This window comes from Cynocephalus volans, chromosome 10 (genome assembly GCF_027409185.1).
Source record: "Cynocephalus volans isolate mCynVol1 chromosome 10, mCynVol1.pri, whole genome shotgun sequence".
Taxonomy (NCBI): Eukaryota; Metazoa; Chordata; class Mammalia; order Dermoptera; family Cynocephalidae; genus Cynocephalus; species Cynocephalus volans.
In genome coordinates this window covers 105,914,721-105,931,702 of record NC_084469.1, presented here as the reverse complement: position 1 = coordinate 105,931,702, position 16,982 = coordinate 105,914,721, and the positions used below count along the sequence as shown (strand labels likewise).

Here is a 16,982-nt window from a genome sequence, read left to right as displayed (position 1 = left end):
CCCTTGCCCCTGTTGGTACTCAATAAACATGTTGCCATAAATGAAAAAAATAAACAATAAAAAAAAAAAGGAGAGGGCCGGCCCGTGGCTCACTTGGGAGAGTGTGGTGCTGATAACACCAAGGCCACAGGTTCGGATCCCTATGTAGGGATGGCCGGTTAGCTCACTTGGGAGAGCGTGGTGCTAACACCACCAAGTCAAGGGTTAAGGGTTAAGATCCCCTTACCGGTCATCTTTTAAAAAAAAAAAAAGGAACACAAGAATTCAGGAGAAAGAGTATAGAAACAGAAGGAGACACCTACAATCCCCCTTTAACATATATTTATATTTTACTCTTAGAATTTTTAAAAGCAAAAAACAAAACAGACATAGCTAAATCCGTCCCTTCCCCTTTTCTTCCTCTCTGCCACCACAGCGACAGCTACTCTAACTACTGTGTAATTTCCGTGTATGTTTCTGACCTGTTATTATGTACTTATCCATAAACAACACATAGAAGTCTCATTAGATCTGTTTTTTAAATTTATAGAATCTTTTTTTTTTTTTTTTTCTTTAAAAGATGACCGGTAAGGGGATCTTAACCCTTGACTTGGTGTTGTCAGCACCACGCTCAGCCAGTGAGCAACCGGCCATCCCTATATGGGATCCGAACCCGTGGCCTTGGTGTTATCAGCACCACACTCTCCCGAGTGAGCCACGGGCCAGCCCTAAATTTATAGAATCTTTTGCTACTTGCTTTTTTCCACTCAACGTGATGTTTGGGAAGAGGTGGTGCTAAGAACACCAAGGTCAATGGCTTGGATCCCCAAACCAGCCAGCCACTTGAAAAAAAAAAAAAAAAAACGCGATGAAAAACACGTGATGTTTGGAGATTTATGAAAGGACTGGGTAAATCAAATCAGAATTTCTTCATCTCACGGGACCGTGCACAAGTTTAAATGAATGAAATAAAGCTACATGGAGCACCTCCCCTGTCAGGCATAACCTTAGATGATATATTTCCAGCAACTTCATAATGTTCTTTAATATTAGCCGTTGCTTTTACAATCAAAAGGGTTTCACTCCAAGAAGCAGCCACAGAAAGGCTCAGAGGTTAACTAACCTGCCCTGAGTCACACATTTAGTAATTGCCAGGATTCAGCCCCCGGCCTGTCCAAAGTCCACCTGCCTATGACACCATTCCACACACATCTACTTTCTCCTTAATTTTTGTCATCCTATCCAGTTTTCTGTCTCCAAATAACTGCCTCTTGACCAGAACTCTACTTCCAGAACTTACATACTTATTTCTATGGAGGAAGCTGGAGAAAGAACTTGACAGAGACATGGTGTTGTGTTGATAGACACCAAAAGAACTATCCATCTGGGGGGATGGAAGATCCTGAATGAGGGTGGTGGGGACCCCAATAGGATAAGGCTTCCTCTCCTCCTGGTACTCAGCTGTGGGAAATGGGCAGTGACCTAGGCTCCTGGAGACTGAAGAGGGATTGATTTTCTCAGGAATTAACAGGCTCATTTACAAGATGTAGCAGCTGTTTTTCCAGTTGCTACTGGAATAATTACTTTGAGTCTTATCTGCAGTGGCAAAAAACAATTAAAAACAAAAACAAAAACAAAAAGCCTCCTAGGATAAGCAGTTCTTCTCTTACCAACCTTGGTCTGACTCCAAAGCAACCTCAAGGCCTGCTCTGACCTTACAAGGAGCCAGCTTCATGGAGGTGACACATTCTAGATGCTTCATCTCAATTAGTCCACAGAAGGAATTCTTTTTCTTCTCAGATCCGAGATGAGATTAGCAGTGATATGCAACTGTTATCGAAAAGTAACAAATTTCCCCTCCAGCTGGAATCCTAAGGGTCATGACATCAGTCCTCAACTTACAGGACAGTGAGTCCTGGACCTCTCTGAACATCATTCTGCCCTTGTAAATTGCATTTCATGACCTCCGAGGTCTCTCCAGGAGCCAAAAAGGTCTTTTGGGCGCTGGCTGCTTAGCTCAGTTGATTAGAGCGGGTGTTGATAACACCAAGGTCAAGGGTTCAGATCCCGATACAGGCCAGCTGTCAAAAAAAAAAAAAAAAAAAATGCCTGAACAGAACAGCTGTCAAAAAAAAGAGAAAAAAGGTTTTTTGAGGGGTGGCTAACCTCTCAGTGGACTGGAGGTTGCTTGAGGATGGGAGGACAGACTTAGTCCCAAAAAGAAATATATTCCTTGAAGTGGATAATTGAAACCTTTTCTCAACCTGTTTGTTAAATTGATGAAAGCATCTCTTCTATTTTTATTGGAGTAAAACTAATCTGCGTTCTACACAAATTGGGCTGAGAGACAACTGCTCTTCCCACCCCAAAACTCTGTAGCTATTGCTTCATTGGGTACTTGGCAAATGTTAATAGAGAACAATAACAAAGAACACAACAAAATAACAATTTATTTTTTTCTCCAAGGTCACTTCAAACAGTGAGTTTGAAGCTCCCCCTTCATTCTGGGAGAAAAAAGGGGCTTAAGTAAGGTACAGCAGGTTCTCCAGTCCAAGCCAGGGGCCTCAGGCTGTGCCCAGCTTCCCAGAACAAAAGTACCCACCCCAAGTGTCATCAGAAGCCTACCTTCCCCACTGCTAACTAGCAAAACTAAACTGACTGCCTCTTGCAAAATGCCACTTAGATCTTCCATCCTGCATCTTTCAAACTGAACGTGGCTTCTCCAGGGTTAGACAGAGTTTGAGAGAAAAAGACCATATTAAGAATAACTTTATTTTAGAATCAAAAAGTTGAATGAGGCATGAGAGATTACTGAATCCTACCTCCTTGTTGCTGGTACCATATCAAAAATGACTGAGGATTTCTGGGTTAAGGCTTCAAAGGATTCTGTGCAAACTGATAAAAAAAAAAAATAGTAAAGGGGACGGAAGTAGTGGTGTTCAACTTGTGAATAAAAACAAAAAATCTCTCCTTCCACTTATATGAGGTGCCTAGAGCAGTCAAGTTCACAGAGACAGAAAGTAGAATGGTAATTGCCAGGGGTGGGGAGTGGGGAGGGATGAGGAGTTGGTGTTTAATGGGGTAGAGAGTTTCACAGTCTGGCCAGTTAGCTCAGTCATTTAGAGCGTGGTGCTGATAACACGAACGTACAGGGTTCAATCCCTGTACTAACTAGCCACCAGGAAAAAAAAAAGAAAAAAAAAAACTTAACAGGTACAGCTTCAGCTTTGAAACAAAAAGCATTCTGGAGATGGATGGTGGTGATGTTGGCACAACAACGTGAGTGAACTTAATACTAGTGAACTGTACACTCAAAAATAATTAAGAATGTAAATTTTGAATATTTTATTATAATTTTTAAAATTTGGAGGAGATGGGGGACAACAAATCTCTCGACCTCCTAGTTTTCATTTGAGGATCAGCACGGCATAGTGGCTAGGAACTAAGACTGTGAAGTTCTGTTCCTCTCTGTGTTCTGCATTTACCATCTGGGAGCCTCTGAACAAGTCACTTCACATCTCTGAGACTTCACTCATCTACAAAAATGGAAATAATAACAGGCTCCTACCTCACAGGGCTGTGAGGATAAGAGAAAAAGGTAACAATCTCACTAGGACAAAAGCAAGCACTTGCTAAGTTATTCTTATTATGCATTTTAACAATAAATTAGTTTATGATGTAATGATAGTTACTTAAAAGTCAGCAATAACTAAATGTTAATTATTAGCATTATATCATCAGTTAGGTCGATAAGTGCATCAAAGACTTCGGTTTAACGGAAAAGGAGACCCAAGTTAGAAGTCAGAAGACTTGGATTTCAAGAACGGCGGTGGTTGTAAGATTTCTCCTTGGTAATACACAGGGGTTGACAGAGATGACCTCTTACGTTATCAGAAAGCGAGGTCGGCTTTTGCTGCTCAGGGGGAGCCAACCGTGAAGTTGCACCTTCCTCACCGCCTAAGCTTCTCGAAGACGTCCCGGGCAAGGGAAGGGCTCCAAAGATCGTCCAAGATAGGATGACTGCAAAGCCCCTTCGTAAGCCCGAGGCGGAGGCATGGTGCAAGGCTTGTGCAAGACTCCCTCGGATTAGGAGCAAGGGTCTCTCGCTCCTCCCCTGACAAAGTCTGCAATCCAGCCCGCTGGGGAAGCTGCAAGGAACCTGCAAGCTTCTCAGGGCCTGCAGAGACCCCAAGAAGAAGCATCCCCAAAACAGCCTGGGTTGCAGATTTATAAATACCTCCCCCACACATGCGCACTGGGATTTACAAATGGCCCCAGGAGCGCAGCGCGCACCCACTGCGCCTGCGCCGACCGGCCCTTCGTTCGGGGAACGGGACGAGAAAAGAGGCGGGGGTCCCGTGGTCCCGCGAATTTAAAAAAATGGGTCTGCGGTGGCCACCCAGTCCCCGTTTCCTTGCTTCTTACCTCATAGTGCTTCATGGCTCCCTCACACGGCGGCTACTGATCCTCCTGCTGCTGCTGCTGAACTGCGCGCGACACCCCACGGGTCGCCTCGCGCTCGCGACCGCCCCGCCAGACCAACCACGGCTCTGCGTCCGCCTCGCCTCTCCCTAGCGCGCGCGCCACGCCGGCCAATCAGCGCACGGGGCGCCCACCATCGCCCCCGCCCCACGGGGCCTGTCTGAGCCAGGACTAGCTGCTACCACCTCTAGGTTAGCCAATCAGCTTGCGGGGCCCATCAAGGGGCCGGAGCACGAACAGCAGTGGCGAAAAGAAGGGGTTTGGCCACTCACCAATCAAAAGGGGGCTTCGGCGCGGCACGCCCCTTTGCCCCACCCCTTGATGGCGTCGCTGTGGAAACCAAGGGAAGCGACGGTTACAGCAAGGCAGGAGGCGGGAACAAGAAGTTGAGGGACGGGGAAGGCGGTGTCCCCATGGCTGGATGCGCAGCTGGGTGAATTCCTAGGTGGGCGGCCCCCAGCGTATTCGGGAGCAACCGGAGAGGGTTAGGGGCTTGGGGCGCGGGCTGGGGCGCCTGGATGGCGGAGGCCGCTCCGCCGAGGGGACTCCATCTGTCATGAGTGGGAGGGAAAGAAAAGGGAAATGGGGTGGCGAGAAGCTCCCTGGGACCCCCAATCTGCAGCCTGAGCCTCAGTCACATTCTGGGGGTGTCTTCACTGCCCTTTTCGATGACAGGCCCCGACCCACCGTACTTGACCCTCTGGGCAGAGGGCTCACATTTGTCTCTACTTGCACTGTCCAGTTTGGTCACTACTGATGCCTGTGGCTATCCAGCCCCTGACATGTGGCTGGTCCAAATTGGGATGTGCTATAAAACACACCGATTTGGGGCCAGCCCGTGTGGTGCTGATAACACCAAGTCAGGATTTAAGATCCCCTTACCGGTCATCTTTTTAAAAAAACACACACCGGTTTCAAAGACTTAGTGCGGAAAGGTGAATGTAAAAAATATCTCATTCATAATTCTTTATGTTGATTACACATTGAAATGGTTATTGTGGTGGATTGAATCACGTCCCCCCCAAAACTATTGAAGTTTGAATTGTCTCCCAGGTTTTGTGTATTGGAAGCTTGGCCCCCACTGCGACTGTTAAGAGGGTGGGAAATCCTGTCATGGGAGTTTAAATGTGGAGCCTAGGGCCGGCCCGTGGCTCACTCGGGAGAGTGCGGTGCTGATAACACCAAGGCCACGGGTGCGGATCCTATATAGGGATGGCCAGTTGGCTCACTTGGGAGAGCATGGTGCTGACAACACCAAGGCAAGGGTTGAGATCCCCTTACTGGTCATCTTAAATAAATAAATAAATAAATTGAATGAATGAGGAAATAAATTAATTAAATTAATAATAAATAAATAAATGTATGTATGTGGATTCTAGAGGGCCGGCCCATGGATCACTCAGGAGAGTGTGGTGCTGATGATACCAAGTCAAGGTTAAGATCCCCTTACCGGTCATCTTTTAAAAAAATTTAAAAAGAAAGAAAGAAAGAAATGTGGAGCCTTGGAGTGGTGATTGGATTGTAGGACCATGCAGTAGTGAGTGGATTAAAAATGGGGGGTGGTTCTGAGGGCTTTAAAAGAAGAGTCTGTCTTTCTCTCTCTCTGCTCTCTCTGCTTCCACCATCTTGCAATGTGAGACCCCTGGGTCACTGTCGCCACCACCAGATGGACTTTGAACTTCCCAGCCTCAGGAACTGTAAGCAATAAATTTCATTTTCTTTGGGCCGGCCCGTGGCTCACTCGGGAGAGTGTGGTGCTGATAACACCAAGGTCACAGGTTCGGATCCCATATAGGGATGGCCGGTTAGCTCACTGGGTGAGCGTGGTGCTGACAACACCAAGTCAAGGGTTAAGATCCCCTTACTGGTCATCTTTAATAAATAAATAAATAAAAATTTCATTTTCTTTATAAATCACCCAATTCAGTGTACTTTGTTATAAGCAACACAGACTAATACAGTAATATTTTGGCTATATTGGGTTAAAATACATTATTAAGTTCCCCTGTTTCTTTTTACTTTTTTAATGTGCCTATTAGAACATTTAAGACCACAGACAGGGCTCCCTCTGTGGCTCGGAGCTATGCCTTCCACACTATTTCCATTGGACAGTGCCGGTCCAGAGTCATGGCAAGCTATTGCAGCCTTGATTGTTCTGGCATGAGATGGCTGGGGAAGTTGGGAGCCAACACACACACATGCACGCGCACACACAGACAGACACGTGCACACAAACACTGAAGACTTCAGGACAAGCTAAGGAGTACGGAGTTCCTGGCAAACAACCTTCTCCCCTTTCTCCTGCTTCCAGATCCTACCCCCTGAAGCTTCATCAACCACTGAACTCTCAGGAATTCAGAGAACTGGCATCAGACACAAGATGAGAAGTCCTTAAAGGTAGAGCTCTGATTCACAGGGGAGCAGGGGAAGGCAAAGGTGAATCAGGGCTTGGAACTTTGTCATGCACATTCAGCTCTGGAAACTTCTGAAGCTGTAGCCTTTGGGGGTCCCTGTCTCCGAGGAAAGGAAGCCAAGGCTGTCATCCTCAGAAACTAATTATCTTTTTCACTGGGGCTACCTAGACAAAACAAGTGACAACATAAAAGTGTTTTATAACTGTGCTTTCAAAGGTAAAGATCTTTTTCTGTTGGCAGTTCTGGGGCCCATGATATCTTGAGGCCCTTTGTGTCCCAAAAGGCCTCATTTCCTGCCCCTCTTGGAGTGATGACGGGGAAGTAGTTACTTGGAGGCTGAAAGTTATAATCTTCCCAAGTTGAGTTAACTGAGTGTCTAATTGTGAGGGGCTGAGGGGGCAGAGTTGAACCCCAAAACCTAGACACATTTTGCTTCTTTGCCAAACCTGCCATGAGTCTGCTGTATCACTGGAGAGGTAAGGCATTATTGGTGTTGAAATAGATGTCATTTTGAAGAGATTCCACACACATTTCCACTAACTCAGAACATTCTGGAATTTGAGGAGTCACTTTTTTTTTTTTTTTTTTTTTTTTTTTTTCTTAAAAGATGACCGGTAAGGGGATCTTAACCCTTGACTTGGTGTGGTCAGCACCACGCTCACCCAGTGAGCAAACCGGCCATCCGTATATGGGATCCGAACCCGGGGCCTTGGTGTTATTAGCACCGCACTCTCCCGAGTGAGCCACGGGCCGGCCCCAGGAGTCACTTTTGAGATTGTTTTCTTTTCCTTTTTTTTTGGTGGCTGGCTGGTACAAGGGTCTGAACCCTTGACCTAGTGTTATCAGCACCACACCCTAAACAACTGAGCTAACCAGCCAGTGCTGAGACTGCTTTTGTAAGACCCACACTCACTCAACAGGCACCAAACCATCGCTGTGCACCTATTATGCTATGTGCCAGCCTGGGCATACAGACCATATCCTCCCCCTTCTCAAAGGAAGGCTGAATCCAGTCTCAAGAGTAGAATTCCTCTTTGTTTTTGACGGGTGTTGCAAGCTCAAGAAACCCCTTGTTTGCCTCATCTGGCTTGCAGTAACCAGGCTGTCAGCAGAAATCAAATCCACCCTCGAAATGAAGACTGGCTACTTTGTTCAAGCCACTGATGACACTGTGGCCCTGGCAGTGCCTGTCTGCAGATCCTGCTAGATCCTGCTTGCATGCTCACATCCCCAGCACAGTGACGGATTCATAATGGTGACTGGTGTTTGCTGATCTATTTCGTGTTTTCTGAGCCGATTGTAACAAGCTCCTTTATGAAAGCAATTTCCAAGGGGGAAACTACAGAGAGGTCTTGAGCTGTGGCAGCTTTGAAGGGTGATCCAGGCCTCCTCGGACATTGGGTTTGGGGGAACCCGAGGTCATTTGGATATCAAAGATCTGATGTGTCTGGTATTGTCTTTCCCACAAGCTCCTTTTGTATTTTGCACATACAGGTAAGATAGGATCTTGATTTTCCTGGAACCTGGCTTGGCTTGTTTTTGGGTGTGTGATTGAGATGGTTCAGAGCTGTCGGGGGGAAGACGAAGCCAAGACTAGACAAGCCAGGGCGGGTTAGCAACTTTCTGCTGTGTCAGGAGCCCCTGAGAAAGGTTTCCCAAGTCCTATCCTGTCTTGCCTGGGCTGTTTGTTTTTATCTTTGCTTCGCTTTCTTTTTTGAGTATAATTTACATACAGTAAAACTCACCCTTTTTAGCATACAGTTGTGAACATATACAGACATGTAACCACCACTGCGATCAAGATATAGAACATTTCAATTATCCCAAAATAGTCCTCTGCACCCCATTTGTAACAGATCCCAGCTTCTGGCAACCTCTGATCTGTTTTCTGGCCCAATGCTTTCACCTTTTCCAGAAGGTAATACAGAATGGAATTACACAGCCTTTTGAGTCTGGCTTCTTTCACTAACAATGCATTTGAGGTTTGTCTGCATTGTTTCCTGCATCAGTAGCTCTGTTCCTTTTTATGGCTGAATAGTCTTCTATTGTGTGGATGGGTCACCATTCATTTATCCATGCACGCACTGGAGGACATTTAGGTCTTAACTGAGCATTTACCATAAGTACTCAATGTACTAAACACTTCAGAATTTTACTCACTGGGTGACCTTGAGCAAGTCACATGGCCTCTCAGAGCCTTGGTTTCCCCACCTGTAAAATGGGTATAATGATAGTCCAGCCTCACAGGGTTGTTCTGGCAATTAAATGAGTTAATTAATACACATCGAGTGCTTGGAACAGGCTTGGCCATGTCAGTGTTTGCTGTTATTTATTATAATGTTCATGTCCTCGCCCCTCTCAATTTCATCCACATAGCAACACCAGGAGGTAAAATTTACTCTTCTCCCTGTCTTATGGAGGACAGACCTAACGCTACAAGAGATCAAGCTACTTGTGCAAGATGACTCAGGCAGCAAATAGGGAAATAGTGGATCTGGGGTTTAAACTAGGACAACTGACCCCAGACTCACCGGCTCAGTTCCTGTATCAGTCAAGATTTAACCAAAGAGACAGAACTGGTAGCATATATGTGTGTGTGTATTAAGAGAATTATTTCAAGAAATTGTCTTACACAATTGTGGGGGCTGTCTAGACAACTCTGAAATCTGTTGCGCAGGCCAGGCTGGAAACTCTTGGTTAGGAGCCAATGCTTCTTCTTCAGGAAAACTTCGTGTTTGATTTTAAGGCCTTCCTGCTTTTAAAGTCTCTTAACTGACTGGATGAGGCCCACTCATGTTATCAAGTATCACCTCCCGTACTTAAAGTCAACTGATTGTAGATGTTAACCTAACCAAATCTACAAAATACCTTCACAGCAACACCTAGGTTAGTGTATAAAAAACTGAATAACTAGGATCTAGATGTAAGCCAAGCTGATGCTTAAAACTAACCATCACAGCTTCTCTGAGTTGACAGCCCATCATCTGCTGAGATTTCCACGGAGGCCCCTTTTCTAGTAATATTCTAAAATGGCTAGTCAGTGTCCAGGTCATAGAACCATAGCTTTAAGGGAAGTTATTGTGTTTGTTTGTTTTGGGGTAGAGGGGCAGCTGGCCAGTACAGGGATCCGAACTCTTGACCTTGGTGTTACCAGCACCAAGCTCTTCCGAGTGAGCTAACCAGCCAGCCTTGTTTGTTTCGTAAACAATTAAAACTTTCTGAACATGACCCAGGAGAGGGGAGTTTCTGGTTCTAAGGTTGCCCCTAAACACAAGGACATCCCTTGCCTGGTGTTTTTGGCAAGAGGTTGCCCTCTAGTATGCTGAGAAACAGTAGTAAAACCAGAAAGGCCCACCCAGAGCCATGTTAAGATTTTTGGAGGCTGCCGTATTTGTTGTAATTCTTAGTTAAATTTACACTATAAAATACCAGCGTGAGGAAGTCCACAACGTCTGGGTTTTTCCCCATGCTGACAATTCTCCTGCTATTTATTTATGTAACTTTTTAAGTGTCAAATTCTCTCCCCCCTTGGTTGGCTCAGGACCCCTGCTGTGTGGGTGCCTAGCCCCAGCACCCTCATCACAGGTCAGCCGGTATGTGTCCTAGTTCAGAGTCCTTACTGATGATATTCTTACCTCCAGGTCAGAGAATGGACAGGGAGAGCCACAATCCCCCAGCTGCACAGCAGGGAAAGGCCATGGTCTCCTTTCTCAGGAGTCCCAACCTGCTGAAAAGCGGCAGTCACCAGAAGCTTTTTGCTGTGGTGCTACCAGGAAGGGGGTGGCTCAGCAGCCCACCACTAAGTAAAATGGTTAGTCACCCCTTTGTCAATGCTTCCTTTGTGCCAGGCCTGTCCTGAGCTCTTTACAAATGTTGACTCATGTCAACTTCAAAGCCCTTACGAGGTGGGTAACACCTGCCATCCCCATTCTACAGATGAGGAAGCCAAGGCCCAGAATGGTTAAGTAACCAGCCCAAGGCCACACAGCCAGGAAGTACTAGAGCCAAGAATGAAATAATCTTAGTCTGTTTTCTGCTGCTATAACAAAATACCTGAGACTGGATATTTTATAAAGAAAAGAGATGTATTTGGCTCACAGTTCTGGAGGCTGGGAAGTCCAACAGCATGGCACTGGCTCTGGTGAGGGCCCATGTACTTACTGCATCATCCCATGGCAGAAGAGAGCCAAACTGGCTTTTTCTCCTTCCTCCTCCTCCTCTTCTTCTTCTTCTTCTTCATCTTCTTTTCTTTTTGAACTAGCTTTTATAACAAGCTTACTCTCGAGATAACTAACTCACTCCCAGGATAACATTAACCCATTCATGAGGGCAGTTGCCTCTTGACCTAATCACCTCTTAAAAATCCCACTTCTCAACACTGTTGCATTGAGGATTAAGTTTCCAGCACAGGAACTTTGGGGACACATCCAAACCATAGCAGAAACCCAACAGTCTGGCTCCAGAGTCAATGTTACATGGCCCTGACCTCCCAGGCAGTTCTTCCAGGAACCTCCCCTCTCAGGAGCCACCACCCCTACCTCCCCTCCCCTAGGCCCTTCTCAGGGAGTACCTCTTTCTGAACCTCCCTTCCACGTCAGCCCTGTCCTTGGCCATAGGAACCCCAGACCATCAGAGCCAAACAGGCTCATGCCACCCACAGATGAGTAAAGAGAGGCCCCGAGAGGTGCGTGGCACACCCATGTCCCCACAAATCACAAAGGTAGTGGGGAGAGAAAAAGAAACATATGCGTAAAAACTACCAGGCATATTTATGAAGCGTACACTGCAACTGCATGCCAGACATTGTTCCAGGCACTGGAGACCCAGAGGAGGCAGGACCCAGTCCCCGTCCCGATGTTGATCCTAGTCTGGGAGGGAGATGACACTTAGCATGAAAGCCAAGGAACAAGATAATTTCAGATTTAGTGGCAAGTGCTCTTGAGAAGACAGGAAAGTGAAAGGCCTGAGGGGCAGAATTAGAAAGACCTATACAGGGAGGTAAGTTTTGGTCCTAGACCCTCACCTCGATCTATCTATCTATCTATCTACCTATCTATCTATTTATTTTATTTATTTTTTTATTTTTTTATTTGGCAGCTGGCCTGTAAGGAGATCTAAACCCTTGGCCTTGGTGTCTCACCTTGGTATATAGTGTTAAATAAAAATTATCAGAGGCCATTGTCTTGGACTAAGTTCCTGCACTAGGCCCCAACAGACCAGACTGAAAAACAAAATGGAGTCACCCCTGCTAAGCTCCACTTCACTTAGGTTGTCGTCTGACTTTCTGAGAAGTCAGGAGAAAGAAATATTCAATTTCCCAAACAGGCCAATTTAAGTCTTCAGTAGGTATAAGAATGGTAAATGAAGTTCCCTCTGCTCTACTCCATACATGGAAGAGAACCTCAAGTAACCTGATGTTAACTAATCCGTTATTTTCCCAGTGTTGTCTTCCTCTCCCCAGCTAACAAGGAAGGTAACTTTGAAACGACCAATCCACTTTTATGCTCTGTTTCTCCTTTCTTCAGCCTTTTCTGTCTATAAAGCCTTTGTCATATGCGGTAAATTTTGGAGCACTTCTCTGACTCTGTTGGATAGCGTTTCCCAGGTCAGTCCTCACATTTGCCTCCCAATAAACTTTGCAAAATAATTTAATTTCGGTTAACAATAGGGACCTGTATGGTGAGGACGGTGGCAATCCTGGGGCTCCCAACTGCATTCTCCCCACACCCAGAAGAAGGCAGTTGTATTTCACTGCCATGTTATACAAAGGCGAACCAGGGGCAGAGAGGGGTTAGGCAATTGGCCCAGAGCCACGTCGCTGGACGACCCCTAGATCCCGTGAGACGGTAGCAGGTTTATCACCTCCTGGGGAAGAGGCAGGTCTGCCCCAAACCCCGCCCCCTCCCGGAGCCGCGCTTTCGTCCCGGTTGGAGAGCGAGTCGGCACCCACTGATATAAGCAGGGGGTGGGGCGCAGGGCCGCCTGGTCTCCGGAGGCAGTGAAGGTAGGTCGTGATTGGCTTGCCTCGGAGGGTGGGCGTGGCCTCCGCCGGTCAGTGAGCGCCCCGCGGGGAGGGGTTGCCGGGGTTAGAGAGGGAAGGGGCGTGATCCCGCGCGGGATGCCGTTGACGGCGTGGCCCCGCCCCGGATGTAGCACGTCGCGGCCTGGGCGTCTGCGATTGGTCGGCGCGGCACGGGGGGCGGGGCGGAAGGTTCTGGAGGGGGCTGGCGGGCTCTGGAAGCTTCCGCCGGACGGGTATATAGACTTCGGGACGGGGCGGCGGTGGCGGAGCCGGGGACGGCGACAGCGGGTCGGGTTACAAGCGGGGGGCCATGGGCAAGGACTATTATCAGACTCTGGGCCTGGCCCGTGGCGCGTCGGACGAGGAGATCAAGCGGGCCTACCGCCGCCAGGCGCTGCGCTACCACCCGGATAAGAACAAGGAGCCCGGCGCCGAGGAGAAGTTCAAGGAGATCGCCGAGGCCTACGACGTGCTCAGCGACCCGCGCAAGCGCGAGATCTTCGACCGCTACGGGGAGGAAGGTGAGTGCACGCGTGGCCGGGGCGCGCCCCCGCCGTTTGACAGGCGGGGAAACCGAGGCCCGGCGGCCTTCCTGGGGGCCGCCCCAGGCCCGGGGGCGAGCGGCCCCCGCCCTCCGGACGCGCGGGTCTCCGCCCTCGGATTGGCGGCCGCCCGATGGGAGGAGGAGCCCTGGCTGCGCCGCTCGCTCGGCTGGAAGCTTCTAGCACGTCTGGGGCTGCCCCTCCCCCGGCGCCCTAAGTCCCCAAGCGGGCGCGGGAGGGGAGAGGGACGGATGCCCATCCCAGCCGTGTGAGCTGCGGGCCCCGGGCTGACCAGGGCACAAGCTGCGGGGAAGGAGGCCGCGAAAGGGGAGCCCGGGGGTTCGGGGAAGTCACGTCTGCCGGGCGCTCACCTACCCCGCGCCAGGCACGTAGCAGGCGGCCGCAGCCGCCCAGGTGCAGGGAGCGGCCTCTGCCTCTGCCCGGCCTCCTGGGGGCAGAGAGCGGGGCTTACTTGCCTGCTGATGACTCAGACTGGTTCCTGGGCTCGATTCTAAGAAATGAACTGAATCTTTCTATCAGGGTGGTGTCAAATGAAGCCAGGTTGTGAGAATCTGGAAATTCTGTGTTTTTTGGGGTTTTTTTTTTGTTTTTTTATCTTCATTTATTTCTGCTCTCCCCACACGATCCGCAGCCCTCTTACTGAAAACCGATCTTTCTTAGCCGATTATGCCTTGATTGTGTCTGTCGTAGCTGATGTCTCAGTGAATTCTTTGTAAACCCTTGCAAGGGGTCCGTTGGGAAGTGGCAGGGTCTGGGTGGCACCTAGAGATGGCCACCTCAGTCAGCCCTTTGGAGCTGTCATGCCACACTTAAGTACTTGAGGGGTCTCTCTTTGCTGCTGCAGGAGGAGGTAAAATCTTGGGTTCTTCCTTGCTCTTTCCTGATAGGCTTAAAAAAAAATTCATTCCCCATGGTTTCCAACCCTTTTTCCTTTGAGGAAAGCTTTCTAAAGAGAGAAACTCTTGGCCAGCCATCTAACTTCCGATTTTTCTTTTCAGGTCTAAAGGGCAGTGGCCCTAGTGGCGGGAGCAGCGGTGGTGCCAACGGTACCTCTTTCAGCTACACATTCCATGGAGACCCTCATGCCATGTTTGCTGAGTTCTTTGGTGGAAGAAATCCTTTTGACACCTTTTTTGGGCAGCGGAACGGGGAGGAAGGCATGGACATCGATGACCCGTTCCCCTTTCCCATGGGCATGGGTGGCTTTACCAATGTGAACTTTGGACGCTCCCGCCCTACCCAAGAGCCCACCCGGAAGAAGCAAGATCCCCCTGTCACCCACGACCTTAGGGTCTCCCTTGAAGAAATCTACAGCGGCTGTACCAAGAAGATGAAAATTTCCCACAAGCGGCTGAACCCAGATGGAAAGAGCATTCGAAACGAAGACAAGATCTTGACCATCGAAGTAAAGAAGGGATGGAAAGAAGGGACCAAAATCACCTTCCCCAAGGAAGGAGATCAGACCTCCAACAACATTCCAGCTGACATCGTCTTTGTTTTAAAGGACAAACCACACAATATCTTTAAGAGGGACGGCTCTGATGTCATTTATCCTGCCAGGATCAGCCTGCGAGATGTAAGGCACTAGGCGGGGCGGTATCTGTGGAGGGCGATGGCTGCTTTCCTGAAGCAGTCCAGTATTTGCTCAACAGATGTTTTCTGGGGTGCAGCAGTGAACGAGGCTGACCAGGGCTCTGTTCTTGCAGAGCTTCCATGCTGGTGACATGGGGAGATTGGGAACAGGGTCTTAGCTGCAGGGATCTGATGGATCTTATCTGACACCAAATAGCCTCTGGACAGGAGTTGAGCTCCCTTAGTGCTTTTCCAGCTAATGCTGTTTTCTTTCCTTTCCAAGGCTCTATGTGGCTGTACAGTGAACGTCCCCACTCTGGACGGCAGGACCATACCCGTCGTATTCAAAGATGTCATCAGGCCTGGCATGCGGCGAAAAGTTCCTGGAGAAGGCCTCCCCCTCCCCAAAATGCCTGAGAAACGCGGGGACCTCATTATTGAGTTCGAAGTGATGTTCCCTGAAAGGATCCCCCAGACATCAAGAACCGTACTTGAGCAGGTTCTTCCGATATAACCAAGGACTGACCGGGGACCTTTCCAGAGCTCAAGGATTTCCAGACTGTTCCACCATTTGTGCACCATGAGAGGGCGGGAGGCCCAGGGAGGGCTTTGATACTGCTGAATGTTTTCCAGAGAATATATTACAATCTTTCAAAGTCGTGCACTAGACTTAAGTGGTTTTTCTAGCGATAGGACGGCAGGTGGTGGGAACAGCAGGAAAAGGCATTCCAGTCCACTCCTCCAGGTCTTGCAGCCCTCCAGGGATGTGCTCACACCCTCCACCTCCAGTCCCTGCCCACGGGCCAGAAGCAGACCCGCAGCTGGACTTGATCCCTCTGTAGTCCCTTTGCTTCTGCTGTTAGGTAGTCTCAGCCTGCTGTCTTGGTTACCAGACCCTGTACACTTCTCAGTTTCTGTTGTGTGACAGTTTGTGTTTTTATTCTGTATTTGTCTCCCATGTCTTGCTGTTCCCCTGGAGAATCCTGTCTTCTTTTGGGTCATCTCAAGTTGTGAACCTAAACTATTTCTGCAGAACTGCCTGGCCAGCACCCACAAGCAATACCTCTGTTGCAACAGGACCAAGGGAGCCAGCCTACAGTGAGTGAGTCTCGCAGCCCCCCCTCTCCCTCGAGAGTCGGGGGGCCTGACCGCCGCCAGGCCCCTCCCAACCTCTGCCTCTGGTGAAGCTGAGTGTGCCCACTTATGGGTCACACTCTTTCCTATTCTGTAAGGCAATCTTTGGCACACCTGGGGCTACCAGTGGCCCAGGTCATTTTTTGTTTCATGGACTCTGGACTCTGTTTCAAAGGGATCTGATCCTTTTGAATTTTGCACAGCCCTAGATTTAATCCCTTTTGATAAAAGGGTCTTTGCTTCTGATTACAGGAGCACTGTGAAGCATCTGTAAATATGTTTTTATAATCCATGTAAAATTGGTGTGCACTTAAATGGAACCAGTCCACAGCAGCCGCTGCTCTCTGTGTAGGGTGAGAATGGAATTCAGCGGAAACCTCGGGAGTGGGAGAAATTGGAACAACTGTCTGTTCCCTGGAGACCAGTCTGGTGCTCAGACCTTTAGACTCATTGTAAGTTGCCACTGCCGACATGAGACCAAAGTGTGTGACTTGTCAATATGCAGTGTGACAGCATTAAAGACTGATGCTAAACCTCAGGGGAGCAGTCCTGCGACTCTGTTTGAGGGCTCTTTTGGTTCTGGGGATGGGGCCGGGGCCCTGGACATCCCTCCAAAGGATGGGAGGAGGGGTGAGTGGGAGGCACAAATCCTCGGCAGGGGACAGAGAAGCCTCCCTGGGCCATATGTGGGTTTGAGGCCTTCAGTCAACTCCAACTCTGGATCCAAACATCCAGAGACCCAAGTGCAGTGGATTCAGAGCTCGTTTTTTGGATAAAGATTGAGGACAAAGTTGAGGGGGCAGGGGCCGGCTCCTC

General features: G+C 48.7%; 1 protein-coding gene and 1 long non-coding RNA gene across 3 annotated transcripts in view; both read left to right on the top strand.

The window, feature by feature from the left end:
• The window catches only part of LOC134386846 (uncharacterized), a 30,054-nt gene extending 18,089 nt beyond the window's left edge, over window positions 1-11,965 (top strand). The window contains exons 3-4 of one of the 2 annotated variants that reach the window (XR_010024557.1): window positions 6,773-6,858; window positions 7,970-11,965. This is a non-coding gene — a long non-coding RNA (uncharacterized LOC134386846). Of the gene's footprint in view, window positions 1-6,772; window positions 7,091-7,969 lie in introns of those variants that run through there. The other variant, XR_010024556.1, reaches the window with a different exon arrangement.
• Window positions 11,966-13,134: 1,169 nt separating this feature from the next.
• On the top strand, window positions 13,135-16,704 carry DNAJB1 (DnaJ heat shock protein family (Hsp40) member B1). Its single transcript, XM_063112071.1, has 3 exons — window positions 13,135-13,418; window positions 14,459-15,036; window positions 15,316-16,704. Exons 1-3 carry the CDS (start codon window positions 13,208-13,210, stop codon window positions 15,544-15,546), a joined length of 1,020 nt encoding a protein of 339 aa, XP_062968141.1. The 5' UTR covers window positions 13,135-13,207; the 3' UTR covers window positions 15,547-16,704.
• The last annotated feature ends 278 nt before the right edge of the window (window positions 16,705-16,982 follow it).